We start from the raw sequence: 14,684 nt of genomic DNA, 5'->3' as shown, positions 1-14,684 counted from the left end.
AAATGCACTGCAGCCATCTGGGCAAGGGATCTTGGGAACTGTAGTTCTGAAAAGAGGGTAGGGCTATCTACTAGAATATACAATTCGCAAGGTTCCTTAAGGAAAGTCGAGTTTCACATTTAAATTTATAGTGGATATGTTACCACTAGAAAGCGGATGTGCATGTATGGTATGAATCCGACCTGTCCAGCCCTCAGACCACACTGCTCCTCTTCTCTTCCTGCACAGTGGAGATCAAATGAACCACACTGGCATGTGGCTCTGCACTGGCAAATTAAAAATGCTGGGATGGGATTCCAGTTGCTTTCTTGATGTGATGAAGTGGCAGTAGCAGAAGGTCAGAGGGCCAGTCCTACCATTAGGCAGAGTGAGGTGGCTGCCTCAGGTGGCAAATCTTGGGGGACAGGGGCTCCAACTTGAATAAAATATTGGGGGCAGGCAAGTCCCGCCCTGCATAATCGATCACATGATGCAGTGCACGCAACACCATTTGAATGGCAATGTCCATCAACTTTGGGGGGAGGGGCTTCAAATATTTTATTGGGGGAGGGAGGCAAAGGGACTTTGACCCCTAGGAGTTGGCTCCTATGTTGGGGAAAGTGAGAAGAAAGCAGTGAGAGACCCTCAGTTGTTCTTCCTGAGGTCCCTGAGCATTTTCCTTCTTTTGGAAGACAGGGCTGTGTTCCCCTGCCCCTTAACAAATAAGCTAGCACACTGCCCTCAGGCATAATGCAAAATGTAATCCCTGCTGGATAGAAGACTTGGCTATCAAAAGGTTACCAGGAATCATGTCAGGGCATCTTGGCCTTTCGTCTGACCCTTATTATCACAGAACAAAGTCCTGCCTTTGGTCATTGGCCTTATTGACTTCAGCAAATCAGGACCAGGGCAATATTTTCCCCCCCAGATCCTGTTCTTCTTCATCTTTCTCGAGGAGGGAGAAAAGATACATCTGGTGAGTTAATCCCGTTGTTGTTGAACCGTGGCTGTAATGCCGAGCAAATCAGCAAAAGTAAATATACACATGCTGTATAACTTTTCCAGAAGAACTTGGCTGAGCCAACAGATTTTCACTCCATGAGACAGGTTTCGCTGTATTTGTAGAGGTCTCTTTTTTAAACAACAACAAACAACAAACAAACTCCCCTTGAGGAGCATTAAATTCAAAGCAATCACAAGATGCCCATCCCTTCCTGATGCTCACTAAGCAGCTGCTTGTTTCTCTGTATCATTCCGTATTGCTTCTCCAACCAACCAAACCATTTGTGTGTGTGTATATATATATATATCTGTGTGCTTGCTTGGCTTTATTTGAACCCAGGGGCTGCCTTCCACTTCGAAAAAAATGAATACCATTTGATATGGGAAATGCCCGGGCATGTGAGAGCATTTTTCATCTCTGAAGAGTTCAGTTTCATTTGCTCTCCTCCTTCTGTGTTCCAAGCAGGCAGTGCAGAACGCTGTATAAATAGCCAAGCCTGTGCTACATCCAGTTTGAGATATCCAGGCATCCAGGAGGGGAAGGCACACGGCAGGGGGAAAGCACTGAGCAGCTTGCGAAACTAAAGATGATGTATATTTCAGACTCAATCTCCTGAGCAATCTTGGGAAGCTCGGATGGATTACAATAATACTTCAGCAAGGCTGCCGGCGTCCGTAAAGAGCTGTCACTTACCAAGGAGGATAAGAGCTGGAGAGAATGTCATTATTTCCTTTCCACGTAAGATAAATGTGAAGGGCTGATTCTGTGGACAGGATGAGCAGCACTGCAAAAGACGATGGCTTAAACTTTTAACATCTCTTCCAAGTGGAATATGTGAGTCTTAAGACCCTTCTTCTTCTTCTTCTTCTTTTTAAAAAACAAACAAACTGAATGGGGGTTTGAGTGGGGGGCAGTTGTTGTTTCGGAGGAAATTGCGTGACGCTAGTTTTTAGCTGCACAGTGCTATCTTGGCAATACTTGCAAGACAAATTATTCATGCCCGAGTTGTACGTTTTTCATTAATACATTTTAGCTGTTTCCATTCTGAGAACTTGGGCACAGCTGCCCAGCAAGCATGTTACAAAGGTGGACCTTATCTTAAGAGGAGGTCTGTATTTACAAGTATCCTGGCAAATTTTGACTGGATCCTTATTGCACAGTGATGTGGGGGTAAGCCCCAGTGAAGTCAGTGGGACTTACTGCCAAATAAACATGCATGGGAACAGGCTGTGTGATTGCTCAAGCACATCCTTCCAGTTCGTTTTCTCAATCTTTGCTTTTTGCAACCATCAAGTTCTTGTTTCACCAGGATTCTCTCCCCCCCCCCCCATTAGCTAGGTTTCTGTTCGGTGGCATTTTAAATGCTGATAAGCTGAATGTAGTCTCTGGATCAACATGAAGATTCTTAATGGGTTTATGGTTAATCTGGGCTATTCAACTTGGATCAGTTACAGAACTACTGCATGAGTGAGGGATGTGCTAATAATGCCTTAACAGAGAATGCTATTTGCAGTGACAGGTGATCATTGGTTCTTTTGCTAAGAAAAATTGAAAATTACTCTTGTGTGCATATATGTGTGTGTGTGTGTGTGTATATATATATATATATATATATATATATATATATATATACACACACACACCCCCCAATGCCACTCGAATTAAAACATCTCAGTTTTTTAGTTGCACTTTCATGGTTTTCAATATGAATCTTAAAGGTGTAAGATGAATTTTTAGGGTAGCCTTTTAGGAAAATAACCCAGAGGCAGTGTTGAGCAAAATTATTAATTTTATAGCGATACCACAAGGGAGAAAGTATAGTTGACTGTGGAAAGTAATTAATTCAAATACTGGTTTGCATTTTAGTTATGCGATCTGCACACAAGCATGCTGACAGAGAAAAAATATAACTAAAATATATGAATAGCTGTATGCTTAATTAACAGCAGGCAAAGCTGTTATCGTTTCTGCACCGCATAAGCCATTTAGCACCCCATCTCACAGAGGGCTCACGTTAAAAAGCCACCTCATGATCAGCAGAGGAAAGGAAGTGAGATGTTAAAATAGGAAGAATTTAATATGAACTTAGTAGCTGATTAACTGTGGAATATAGGGATATAGGCAAGCAAACAAGAGTCGCATCATGTCATATCATATTTCTCAGTTATGAAAGCAGCAATCTGGATGTACTGTAGGAACGTGATTGCTTTGGCATGGTTTATTTCCTAATAGACATCAGCTGGGATTCTGAGTAAACTATTCCACAAACCAGTCAGTGGAGCAGGTTTAGTCCCATGGAAGTTTCCTGACCGTGACCTCACATGTTGGATTCTAGTCACATTTACCTAGAAGTAAATCCTAGCAGTATTGCTGCTACTTACTTTCAAAAAAGTGTGCCGGAATCCTAGGCATGCTAAGTCCCATTGTGCTCAGCATCATGCTGAGTGTGCTTGGGGCTGCAACCTTAGTATCACTATTCTGCTAATTTCCAAATGTCTTGCATCAAATTAAGACATTTCAAAAAGAAAAAAGAAAAAAGATTCAGTCAAGAAAGTTTGTCGAAGATGAAAACAGTTGCACAGAACAGTGCTTCAGAAAGATTAAGTCCTTTCACGCTCTTCATGAGCGCAGATTCCTTAAAAGCATTTTTGAAAAGCGATTTCCTAAATTCCATTTCCCATTCCTTTACATCTAGTACTCAACCAAATCATTTCAATAAACTTTGGAAGCCTGAATAATACGATTCAGCACAGTGAAACGGAGCAGAGCACAAAACTGACAGCCAGAGCATTAATATTAAAGTCTCAGCCTTGCAACATGTTTTGATTTTTTCGACTGCATTATTTGAAATGTACACACACACACACACACACACACACACACACACACACACGTGTATACTTTCCTAGAAGCTAATCCAATGAAAGAAGATATCCCCAAATTTCTACAATTTTCAGTGCATAGAAACTTGAAGAGAAGTTATTTTCCTGTTCATGATTTTAAGCCAATAATGGGGAGCTTAACTAAACTTTAATAAGACTAATTGAGAGGATAGCTGTTTTCTTCTCCAGTAACCTGATGCAATTCTCTCTCTCTCTCTCTCCCCCCCCCTCTCTCTCTCTGCCTTTTGGGCATTTGCACTAAGTTAAAGAATAATAATAATAATGTGTGTGTATTTATGCAGCGGTTACAACTGTTAATTTGGGTAACTTACTGGACAGTTTTCTCTCTTTTTTGAAGTACAAATCTGCTTAGGGTGAAAAGGATTTCAGGCAGATGATCACTCTTGAGATTCAGTGAATTCGCACATTGCATGTCCTGTCTTATTACATGGTTGTACAGGAAGATGATCATTTCCCCAATGAGCTTCGACAACAAACAGAGGATGTGCAAATACATCACTGCATCGTATTCAGAGATAATCTGATTCTTATATGATGTTTGGAATGGAAATTCTGCAAATTCATCCTTATTACTTCTGCAGACTGACACGTCTCCTTCATAAGATTAAAAGCAAAATCTACTTAGAAAAGAAGCAATGGGAATGCGAATAATATAATTTGGTCCAATGCTATGGGCCTGATTCAGACCCTTTCCTACACACAGCCCCCCTCCATGTACAACTCTCCCTGGAAAAGACCCTGATGTTGGGAAAGATGGAGGGCACAAGGAGAAGGGGACGACAGAGGACAAGATGGTTGGACAGTGTTCTCAAAGCTACAAACATGAGTCTGACCAAACTGCGGGAGGCAGTGGAAGACAGGAGTGCCTGGCGTGCTCTGGTCCATGGGGTCACGAAGAGTCGGACACGACTAAACGACTAAACAACAACAAAATTAGGAGAGGAGAAGCTCATGGGAGCCCCCTACTCAAAACAAGGGTGCATAAGAAAGGGAAGAGAGACAGTGGTTGAGGATTACAACATTTATTATGTTTTTGCATTTGACTGATGGGGTGAGACGTTTTGTTGCCTGTGAGAGATCGCTGCAGAAAATCAGAGAGGCAACTTCAGCAATGTTGCAAAGGCTGCTTAGGCACCCTCTTAGTTTCAGCATTGCTTCAGGGGTGGTGGTGGGTGGTGGTGGTGTTTGCCTGGAGCATGAGAGATGAAATATGCACCGCAGGAACCTTCGCAACATAGCAGGGAAGGATGGGGCACACCTCTTAGCTCAGAAGCCACTTGCGCCAGCACATGGTCTGAGGGCTCTGCCCCACTGTCCTCTGCAACGTTCACTTTGCTGATGGATCACATTGGGTTGCGTGGGGCTCCCACTGCTGATGCAGCCCCATGTCGCTGATGGCGCAATGCATCTGCTTCCCTTGGGATCTCGTAAGTAGGTGCATGATGGAGAGAGGGGAGCCACTATTAGAGTAGGCTGCATCAAAAAGCATGCTCACACCAGTGAACCTCTTGGAATGCTTGTGAAAGGAATGGCTAACTTTATTCCCTGCCAAGGTAGTTGTGTAATCAAAGGGGGGGGGACCCCTTTGTTTTGCCATCTACAGGGGACTAAGGCCCTGCTTTTATGCTTATTTCCCATGCAGGCAAGTTGAGGGACTCAAGGCAGACTTTACTCAAGCACATCTGATCCCATGAAGAAATGTTCTATGGGTACTGCTAGATGAGACTGGAAATATATGATGAAGATCACCCACTCTTTTAAAAAATAATAAGAATAAAAGAAGTTCAATCGATTTTATTGCATTAGCCATACGGCCATAGCATAATATACATAGAAATAACAACATAAAATGGGGGTGGGGAGATAAAAGTGGATGTCGTCCTGGGGGAATACTTTGAGAAAATGAGGATAACAAAAGTAACGGGGGATTTAAAACATCGAGAAGTTAAAAACAGCTTTATAAGTGAGGGAAATGGGGATATGTGGGGATATCGTGCTAGAGAATAGGGGGAGTCACTTGCATCATTTCTTCAAACTAAAAAATGCCCTTAAAAGCTGTCAGTATCCCTATCACAACAAACAGAGAAATACCATACTGGTCCTTCTGTTCTCCCCCTCATGAAAGGGGTGATTTAGATCAGGAAAACAGCACAGGGAGAAGTGTTGACTGTTCTTTCCCCAGCATCTTGGACCTATTCTTATGCAGGTTCCTAACAGCTGCTTTGAACTTATTTTTCTTTTAAAAAAGGAGATCCTCATGCACTTTATTCATTCATTCATTCATTCATTCATTCATTCATTCATTTATTTGCACCATAATCTAATTTCACCCTCATCAGCTCACAAAATTCTGGGAAGCCATTCCCAGTTCTGGCACCTAATCCATGAGAGCTTATCTTAAATTTCCCAGAAGGTGTTTTTCTGAGGAAAAAGTCTGAGATTTCCTCTTTTCTCTCCCCAACCCCTCACCTGGAAAAAAGGAGGCCGCTTTGCAGATCCCCCCCCCGAATATTCTTCACTTCTCTCCCCCCTTTTGGGGACAGTTGCCTTAGAGCAGGGATAGATCCAAGACACAGTGGAGGATTTTAAATGATGGCCAGCCTGCCAGCGCAGTCGCTGCTTCAGCACCAAACTTAAGAAACCCACCAATTAGGGAAAAAGGAAGAAGCTTTGTAACTGCTACTATGCTGATGATGAACCCCATCCCTGAGAAGCTGTTGGAGAATTCCTCCTCTCTCTGGAGAAGTTTGGTGGAAAGCCCCTATCCCCAGCACAATTTCTCTGCGCGCAAATAGGATGCAGAATTTCTGCAATCAAATTATGCCTCTGCTATCCACATGCAGCCTTTAATGGCCATTCGCTGTTCCAGATCACCCCTGAGGGAGCATTGCTGGAGCAGAAGTAGGTTCGGCCAAGGGAAGCAGTATGAATAGTGCACTGAAACACTGCAGAAATTGCCTATTAGGAGTGTAACTTAGGTCAGCAAACTCTGGCTGTGGCTGGTATGTGCAGAGGTATGTGATACTTCCTTGCAAAGCTTGATCTGCAGCTTCATGAAATAATTAGGTATTGAACAGTAAGTGTAATTTAAACACAGCTACTTAACTCAGATGATAAGTGTTCTGCTTTTTTTTTAATTTTTCATTTCTTTTCCATATTGACTCAGTTGCAGTAAAATATTTTGCACTGAACTGCTTTTTCTAGTTTTACGTAGTGTTATTCTATACATAGTTGAGCACTGGAGGCTTGAAGACTGTATGGCAGTTTCTTTTTTTTTTTCTTCCAAAAATTTTATTGGTTTTCACAATATTGTAAACAAACAAACACACAAGACAAACAAACATAACAAACATAAATCATAGCCTTATTGAAATTTACAGTCATTAACTTTGTTAAGTGACTTCCTCGCTTCCCCTTTGTTGAATTTCATTGCATGTCCTTTTAACGGTTTTCCAAATACTAATTTTTATAAAATTTAACTTAAACATTAACATCCTTAAATCTTCACCTTATATAATTAAACATATTAATTCATCACTTAACATAAACAAAATCCTAAACCTGATTAAATATCTGCAAGCTATTTCCAGTTAATTTAACTTAACAAATTTAACTAGATAATCATTAAATTTATTCAATTCTTCCTGATATTCCTCCTCCTTCTGCTCGTGGACTCTTCCGGTTAGGTCGGCTAGCTCCAAAAAATCCATCATCTTCATCTGCCATTCTTCTACTGTTGGTAATTCTTGGGTTTTCCACTTTTTAGCTAACAAAATACGAGCAGCAGTTGTGGCATACAAAAATAATTTAACATCTTTCTTGGGCAATTCCAAACCTGTTATTCCAAGAAGAAAGACCTCTGGTTTCTTTATAAATGTATATTTCAACATTTTTTTCAATTCATTATAAATCTTTTCCCAGAAGTCTGTACGGCAGTTTCAGCCACTATCTCTAAATGCTGAGGGTGTACTTCTTTTCCCTTCACATTTTCAGGTGTACACTGATATTGTCCGATGGAGTCTAATCTCGCCAACTTCCTGAATCCACTGTTCTTCAAAGCCGAGACTGAGTTGTACTAAAGCATTCCAAAAACGTGGCTTCTAAACTGAAGTGCAATTTAGTTAGGACAGTGGCTTCTAAACTGTGTGCCGTGTCACCTTCTGGCATGAGAATTTGAATGAGAAGTTGAAAATGGTAGTCAAGTTTTCATGTGAGCTAGCTTGTCTATCACTTCCAACCTACACCCCTTGCTCCCAGAGCTTTTTTCCAGCCGGAACTCACCAGAACTCAGTTCTGGCACCTCTCAGGTGGGCACCATTGTCATTATAAAACAACAAGGGAGGCATTCATGGTGAGTTCTGGCACTTCTTCTTCTAGAAAAATAGCATTGCCAGCCTCCATGTATGACAGCTGCATATTCCTACATTGCAGAGTGTTGAACTAAGTGATCCATACAGTCCATTCCAACTCTACAATTCTCTGACTCTATGACTGTAATACACAGTTGTGAGTGTTCTTTTCACACTTTCCAGGCCCAGGCCCAGGCCCATGCAGAGCTTATCTGATACCAGGGCAAGAGCCCCCTGCCGGCTAGGTGGCACAGGGCATTCTTGGCATTTCATCATTTTATTTGTATGCTGCCTTCCCACAGTTAAAAAAACCATGCTCAAGGCGGCTTACAGCACGACAAGATTTAAAGGTAAAGGGACCCCTGACCATTAGGTCCAGTCGTTACCAACTCTGGGGTTACAGCGCTCATCACGTTTTATTGGCTGAGGGAGCTGGTGTACAGCTTCCAGGTCATGTGGCCAGCATGAATAAGCCGCTTCTGGCGAACCAGAGCAGTGCACGGAAACACTGTTTACCTTCCCGCCGGAGCGGTACCTATTTATCTACTTGCACTTTGACCTGCTTTTGAACTGCTAGGTTGGCAGGAGCAGGGACCGAGCAATGGGAGCTCACCCCGTCGCGGGGATTCAAACCGCCGACCTTCTGATCAGCAAGTCCTAGGTTCTGTGGTTTAACCCACAGCGCCACCCGCATCCCCCTATGACAAGATTTACATAATTACAAAAGTCATAAACAATAAATAAACCACATCAAGAAGATACACAACCAAATGGGAAACAATTTCCACATAAATCAAAATCTAAAACTAAGAATACAGCATTAATATCACAGTTTAAAATGACATAGGTAAAAAATAGCAGCAATTGAAACAAAAAACAGAAACAAAACAAAACAGCACTCTCTGCCCAGCAGCAGCGGTGGCAGCAGTCCTTTATAGAGCCCATCAGGCCCTGCCCTAGACCAGGTGGTGAGTGGCAGGACTGGGGCCCTCAGGCGCTGAGCAGGGGAGTCCTTCTGGGTGGTAGCTGCAGCAGCAGTTCTTATAGGCCTGTCAGGCTCCGCCCTGGGCCAGGTGGTGAGTGGCATGATTGTGTAAGTCCAGCAGCACCCCTCTGAGGCCTGGAGCACGTGTACTCTGCTGCCCCACCTCTGCCCAGGCCTGTCCGGGACTAATGCTGAGCATGAACTCTCCCCCTCACACACATTTTGCTGACCCATTCACAGAGTTGTGAAATGGTGCGGACGTTCTGGTGGTTCTCCAAGAGAGGGGCGGAAATTCCAGGAATGGAGGCAAATTCTTCTTTGTTCTTCTTGAGGGATGCTGACTGGCAGCTGTCGTTTCTCCTGAGAAGGCCTTTCCAAGAAAAGCTATGTCTTCATGTAGTTATCTTGTAATCAGTTGATCATTAATGCTTGTAAAGACGTAAGACCATAAGAAGAGCCTGCTGGATCAAGCCATCAAGTCTAGCATCCTGTTCTCACTAGGGCCAATCAGATGTCTGTGGGAAACCTACAAGCAGGATTTGAGCACAAGAGTGATCTCCTTTCCTGTGGTTTCCAGCAACTAGTATCTAGAAGCATTCCTCCAACGTGGAGGCAGAGAATAGCAATCATGACAAGGAGCCATCAATAGCCCTCTCCTCCATGAATTAATCTCATGCTCCTTGAAAGCCATCTAAGTTGGTGGCCACCATTGCTTCCTGTGTGCAAAGAAATAACTTATCTGTCCCAACTCTTCAAATTTTCAGGTTCATTGGGTGTCTGTGAATTCTGGTGTTCTGAGGGAGGGAGAAAAGTTTTTCTCCATCCACTTTTTTTCATGCCACGCATAATTTTATAAACTTCTATCGTGTCACCTCTTAAGTCCCAAAAACTGCAATTTTTCTTCGTAGGAGAGTAACTCCATCCCCTTGGTCACTTTGGTTCTAGATCTTTTCTGACTCTATGTTTTTGAGGTGAGTTGACCCATGCATGGCACTTCATAAGACCAAATAATCAGCTGATTTTCACAGCTATGCAGACCACCAGTCCCTTCAGAAATTTACAGTTCCTAGAGTTCTCTGTGAGGAAGAGGAATTGACAACCACTCTGAGAATTGTAGCTCTGGGCAGGAAACAGGGGTCTCCTAACAGCTCTCAGCACTCTGACTACAGCTTTTTCTTATTCATTCTCTACCAATTAATGAAAAAATAAATTTTATGTGAATATTATCGTTTGTGTGTATGCATGTGTGTGTATGTGAAATTTAGGTGATGTTCTCATGTGTGTGGTATAGAGTTTTGTTGCACTTAACCTTACTTTGAGGTGACTGATGGGGGAGTAGAGATGGAGGCAAAATTACTTTTTGTTTGCGTTTTAATGGGGCAATTCCCAATTAACACTTCTTGAAACAACACACAAAGTGAAACGTTGCTATGCTTTGGAATTCATACTTCTCTGAATTTTGCAATGCGGTTCTCCAGTCAAACAATATGTACCAAATGTATATATTGGGTGTGTATGTGCAGAAGAATACATATGTTGGGGAAAGCAATATACAAAAATTCACTTTATCACGGGAAATTTCTTGCAGAAATGTGTTAGTTCATTATTAGTTAAAAGTACATACAATAATGTGTTTATTAGGAGAAATTTGCACTTAAAAGCTGATGAATCTTCATGAGGATTTTCTCCTTCTTGCAAATGCCACAAAATGTGGAGAAATAAATTTAAGATTGGGAAAATGAAGACATTGGGGGAAAAACAGTATTGGGAGATTAATATATGGTGCCAGCTGTTGGGCAAGTAAAAGCAGGCCTTGGGTGAAAAGGGCTTTACTGATCAGCACTGCCTGCAAAGCCCCTTGCACAACACTTCTCTGGCAGTGACAATCAGTTGTCTGTCGGCACTTGGGAAGAGTGTTCACAGTTTCCCCAGTGCTGACAATCAGCTTATTGTTGGAGTGTGGAAAGAACGGCACACTTCCTCCCCACCCTGCAAAGGCAAAAATGGGTCATGTGATGTCATTGTGACATTAGGTGTCAAACTTAGCCTGCGGGGTTTGAATGTGGAGGTAAGAATCTGGCCTACCACCCAGAACCTGTGACCCACCCCTGTTATAGATAATCATAGAATCATAGAATTGTAGAGTTGGATGAAAATATTGTTGTTGTTGTTTGGTCGTTTAGTCGTGTCTGACTCTTTGTGACCCCACGGGCCACAGCACGCCAGGCACTCCTGTCTTCCACTGCCTCCCGCAGTTTGGTCAAACTCATGTTAGTAGCTTCGAGAACACTGTCCAACCATCTTGTCCTCTGTCGTCCCCTTCTCCTTGTGCCCTCAATCTTTCCCAACATCAGGGTCTTTTCCAGGGAGTCTTCTCTTCTCATGAGGTGGCCAAAGTATTGGAGCCTCAGCTTCAGGATCTGTCCTTTCAGTGAGCACTCAGGGCTGATTTCCTTAAGAATGGATATATTTGATCTTCGTGCAGTCCATGGGACTCTCAAGAGAAAATATTAGAATATGAAATATGAAAATATTATAAATAAACTATGTTTAGAAATTGTTATTTTGTGAGAAAGTACATGTTTAAATGTGATTTTTCCAGCAGTTTTCCCCCTGTATTGTTGTTGTTGTTGTTTGCATTTTAATGTGGAAATAGCAGCGAAGCCACTTATGAATGAATGCATGTGACAGCGACTAGCTCCAGAAATGAACTGATGGCACCCATCCCTAGCTACTGGGCACTGAAGAGAGTCACTGTCCATCAAAGTTAACAGTACTAAACCAATGGTATGATTTAAGGCAGTTCCATGGAACCCGGCTAATGTCTAAGAGAAATACTGCAAACTCCTCTTGAAATACAGTGGTTGGGCTTTGAATGCGGCTTTCCAAATTTGGAAAGTAAACTTCCATTGGCTGCAATGCAGTGGTGGCAGATGAGCCAAACCATGTAATTTGGCTAAATTTTAGTCAGAATTCTTTGAACTTCCTTCCAAATGATTCAACTGTTTTACCTGAGTAGGAGCCTCACATTCACATTTACTTCATTTGCAACTTAATGAATACATATTATTAGATATGTGAACATAAACTTGCAAGCAGCATGTGAATGTACTTTCCCTACTTGTGATTCGCAGCAACTGATATCAAGAGACATAGTATCAAGAGACTGATAGATTTTTCTCCATGATTTTAACAAACAAACAAAATAATGGGGGGGGGGGCATTCCACAAATGGAGAAACTGCCAGTGAGAGGAACCTGTCACTTGTCAGCGCCGATCAGACAGCACTGCTTTTAGCATAACTACAAAGGCTTAATTGTGTGTCTGAGCTTTCCAGTCAGTTTGAAGGGGATCTGGGCAAAACTCTATTATTGAATACTCTTCTGAGTTGGTGGGCAGCAACAGCAGGCAGAGGCAAGGCATCAGTGCTGTGATCTGTGGCAGTGAGTTAGTAGGCCAGGGCCCCATGTTAAATTTCCAGCATCTTCAAGTGAAAGGAACAAGCAATGATAAGAAGATGTATGCCTGAAATGTATGCGTCTCCACCCCCATCATTCAGCCTGGACACTGAGATCTGGCAGTTCTTTCTCTGTGAGAAGTGAGGTTACAGGGAACCAGGCAGAGGGCCTTCTTGGTAGTGGCACCCACCCTGTGGAACGCCCTCCCATCAGATGTCAAGGAAATAAACAAGTATCTGACTCCAGAATCTCAATCACCTTGGTTATTCTCTCCCACGTCTCCATCACTCCCTCTCTTAAGATCACAGTTCTTTGGATCATCTCTCTTTTGAATTCAGAGTAAGCAGCCCCAGAGTGAATCAGCCTGCGGCCTTTTCTCTCGGCTGGAGGATTTCCCCTTTCCGGCGAATTTGTCACCTCTCTTATCCCAACCGCTTTCTAAAGAGAAGGCAGAATTTCTAACGCCTGACCTAACACAGGTTAGGAAAGGAGAAACGGGGAGTTTCTTGTTTTAATCTTCTTTTAAAGCAGAGGGAAGTCATTTGTCGGCAGTGCAAAACTGAGCTGCAATTACAGAATATGCACTATGTGGGAATTGCGAAAGTTTGTTCATTAGAAAATAATTGCCTCTTTGTAGGGGGGATGGGCAACATTTTGTTGCAGTGGAGTAAAGGAGATGCACCCTCCTCCTTTTTGGTTAGCTACTCCAGAGCTTCACTAAAATACTTCTCTCTCTCTCTCTCTCTCTCTCTCTCTCTCTCTCTCTCTGCCCTCCTCCCTTTCCTTTGGAGTCTCTGATGACAGCACAGATCTCGGAATGAAGAACCTCTCCAGGCTGATTGGAAATGGCATTGCAGAGCTGAAACGTAACTGGAGGAAACATACCTCTCAATGAAGAAAGTACAATGCACTTGAAAGCTCTGACTCCTGGTGAAGAATTCAAGCCTAGAGAAAACTTGTCCGCTTGGCTGGGAAGGATGGGTTGGACAATCTTCACGCATTCCAAAGGGAATCTGGATGCCATGCTGAGCTTAATCTCTGCAGCATGCTCGGCGATTTTCTCCTCCTGATGCATTGCATGGTAAGGCCATTTCTCTTCTCGTAGCAAATGCTGGTTTCAGTTTGAAAGCATGTAAAACTGTGCTCACTGTTTGCTTATTATTGTAATCAGGCATCTAGGTCCTCAATGCTTGTGGCTTAAATGTTTCATGGTGTCTTTTTTTTTAAAAAAAAAAAAATGAAAACATTGGCCAGGTTGTGATTTGTATTGTATTTTGGGGAGCAATATAAGATTATGGATTTGGTCCTGCTGTCACTTGTGTGTGGCTGAGTTCCATCGATTCAGCGGGACATATACATGAGTACCTATGCATGGGATTGTAGTCTATAATAGCCTTGTTACAATGTATGACCAAGGTAATTTGGCTGTTGAAAAGTGGCCTTCTACTATCTCTGATCCCTGCATAAGACAAAGGGGTAATAAAGCAGAAGAAGACTTCTCTGGCTTTTCTGCTGTGTTAGACTTGGATTCTACAGACACTAGGCAGGTAAAGAAAGTTTGTGGGTGGTCACCACTCAACTTTATGACAACGAAACCATTTCCACAGCCATTTTCTCAGCACAATTACTGCAGGCTACATGTGCAACTGTAACTGCATGGAAAAAGTATTGCGTGAGCCATCGGCACACTGGTCCCCCGTTGCAGCAATTTCCACGATTGCGGCAGTACTTTGTGCTGTCACTCCTGTGGAGGAAATAACTGCAAAGTGTGTTTGTGAACTTTTAGTAAATGCGATATTTCTCCCTATATTATCATATGCTTAGAGGTAGCGAGTGTAAAGCAAGTGACAACACACTCAAACAACAAAACATCCCTAAGCTACAAAAGCAATCTAACATTAGCAACTATGCACAGTAGCCCATTCAAATGACAGCTCTGAGGACTGATGGAGTGTGTGTAGGAGGCAGCGGGTCACCAGATTATAGAAACAGTGGGATTTTCCTCTT

General features: G+C 42.6%; 1 protein-coding gene across 4 annotated transcripts in view; it reads left to right on the top strand.

Moving 5' to 3' along the window:
- The first annotated feature begins 1,328 nt into the window (after positions 1-1,328).
- TUNAR (transmembrane neural differentiation associated intracellular calcium regulator) overlaps positions 1,329-14,684 on the top strand; it is a 62,056-nt gene continuing 48,700 nt past the window's right edge. Inside the window, exons 1-2 of one of the 4 annotated variants that reach the window (XM_079949652.1) lie at positions 1,335-1,816; positions 13,487-13,758. In XM_079949652.1, the coding sequence (XP_079805778.1) occupies positions 13,723-13,758 (36 nt within the window). In that variant the 5' untranslated portion in view covers positions 1,335-1,816; positions 13,487-13,722. Of the gene's footprint in view, positions 1,817-13,468; positions 13,759-14,684 lie in introns of all 4 variants that reach the window. The other 3 variants (XM_079949651.1, XM_079949653.1, XM_079949654.1) reach the window with 3 other exon arrangements.

Source organism: Podarcis cretensis, assembly GCF_951804945.1.
Source record: "Podarcis cretensis genome assembly, chromosome: 1".
In the NCBI taxonomy this organism is placed as follows: Eukaryota; Metazoa; Chordata; class Lepidosauria; order Squamata; family Lacertidae; genus Podarcis; species Podarcis cretensis.
This window is presented reverse-complemented; position numbering and strand designations above follow the sequence as displayed.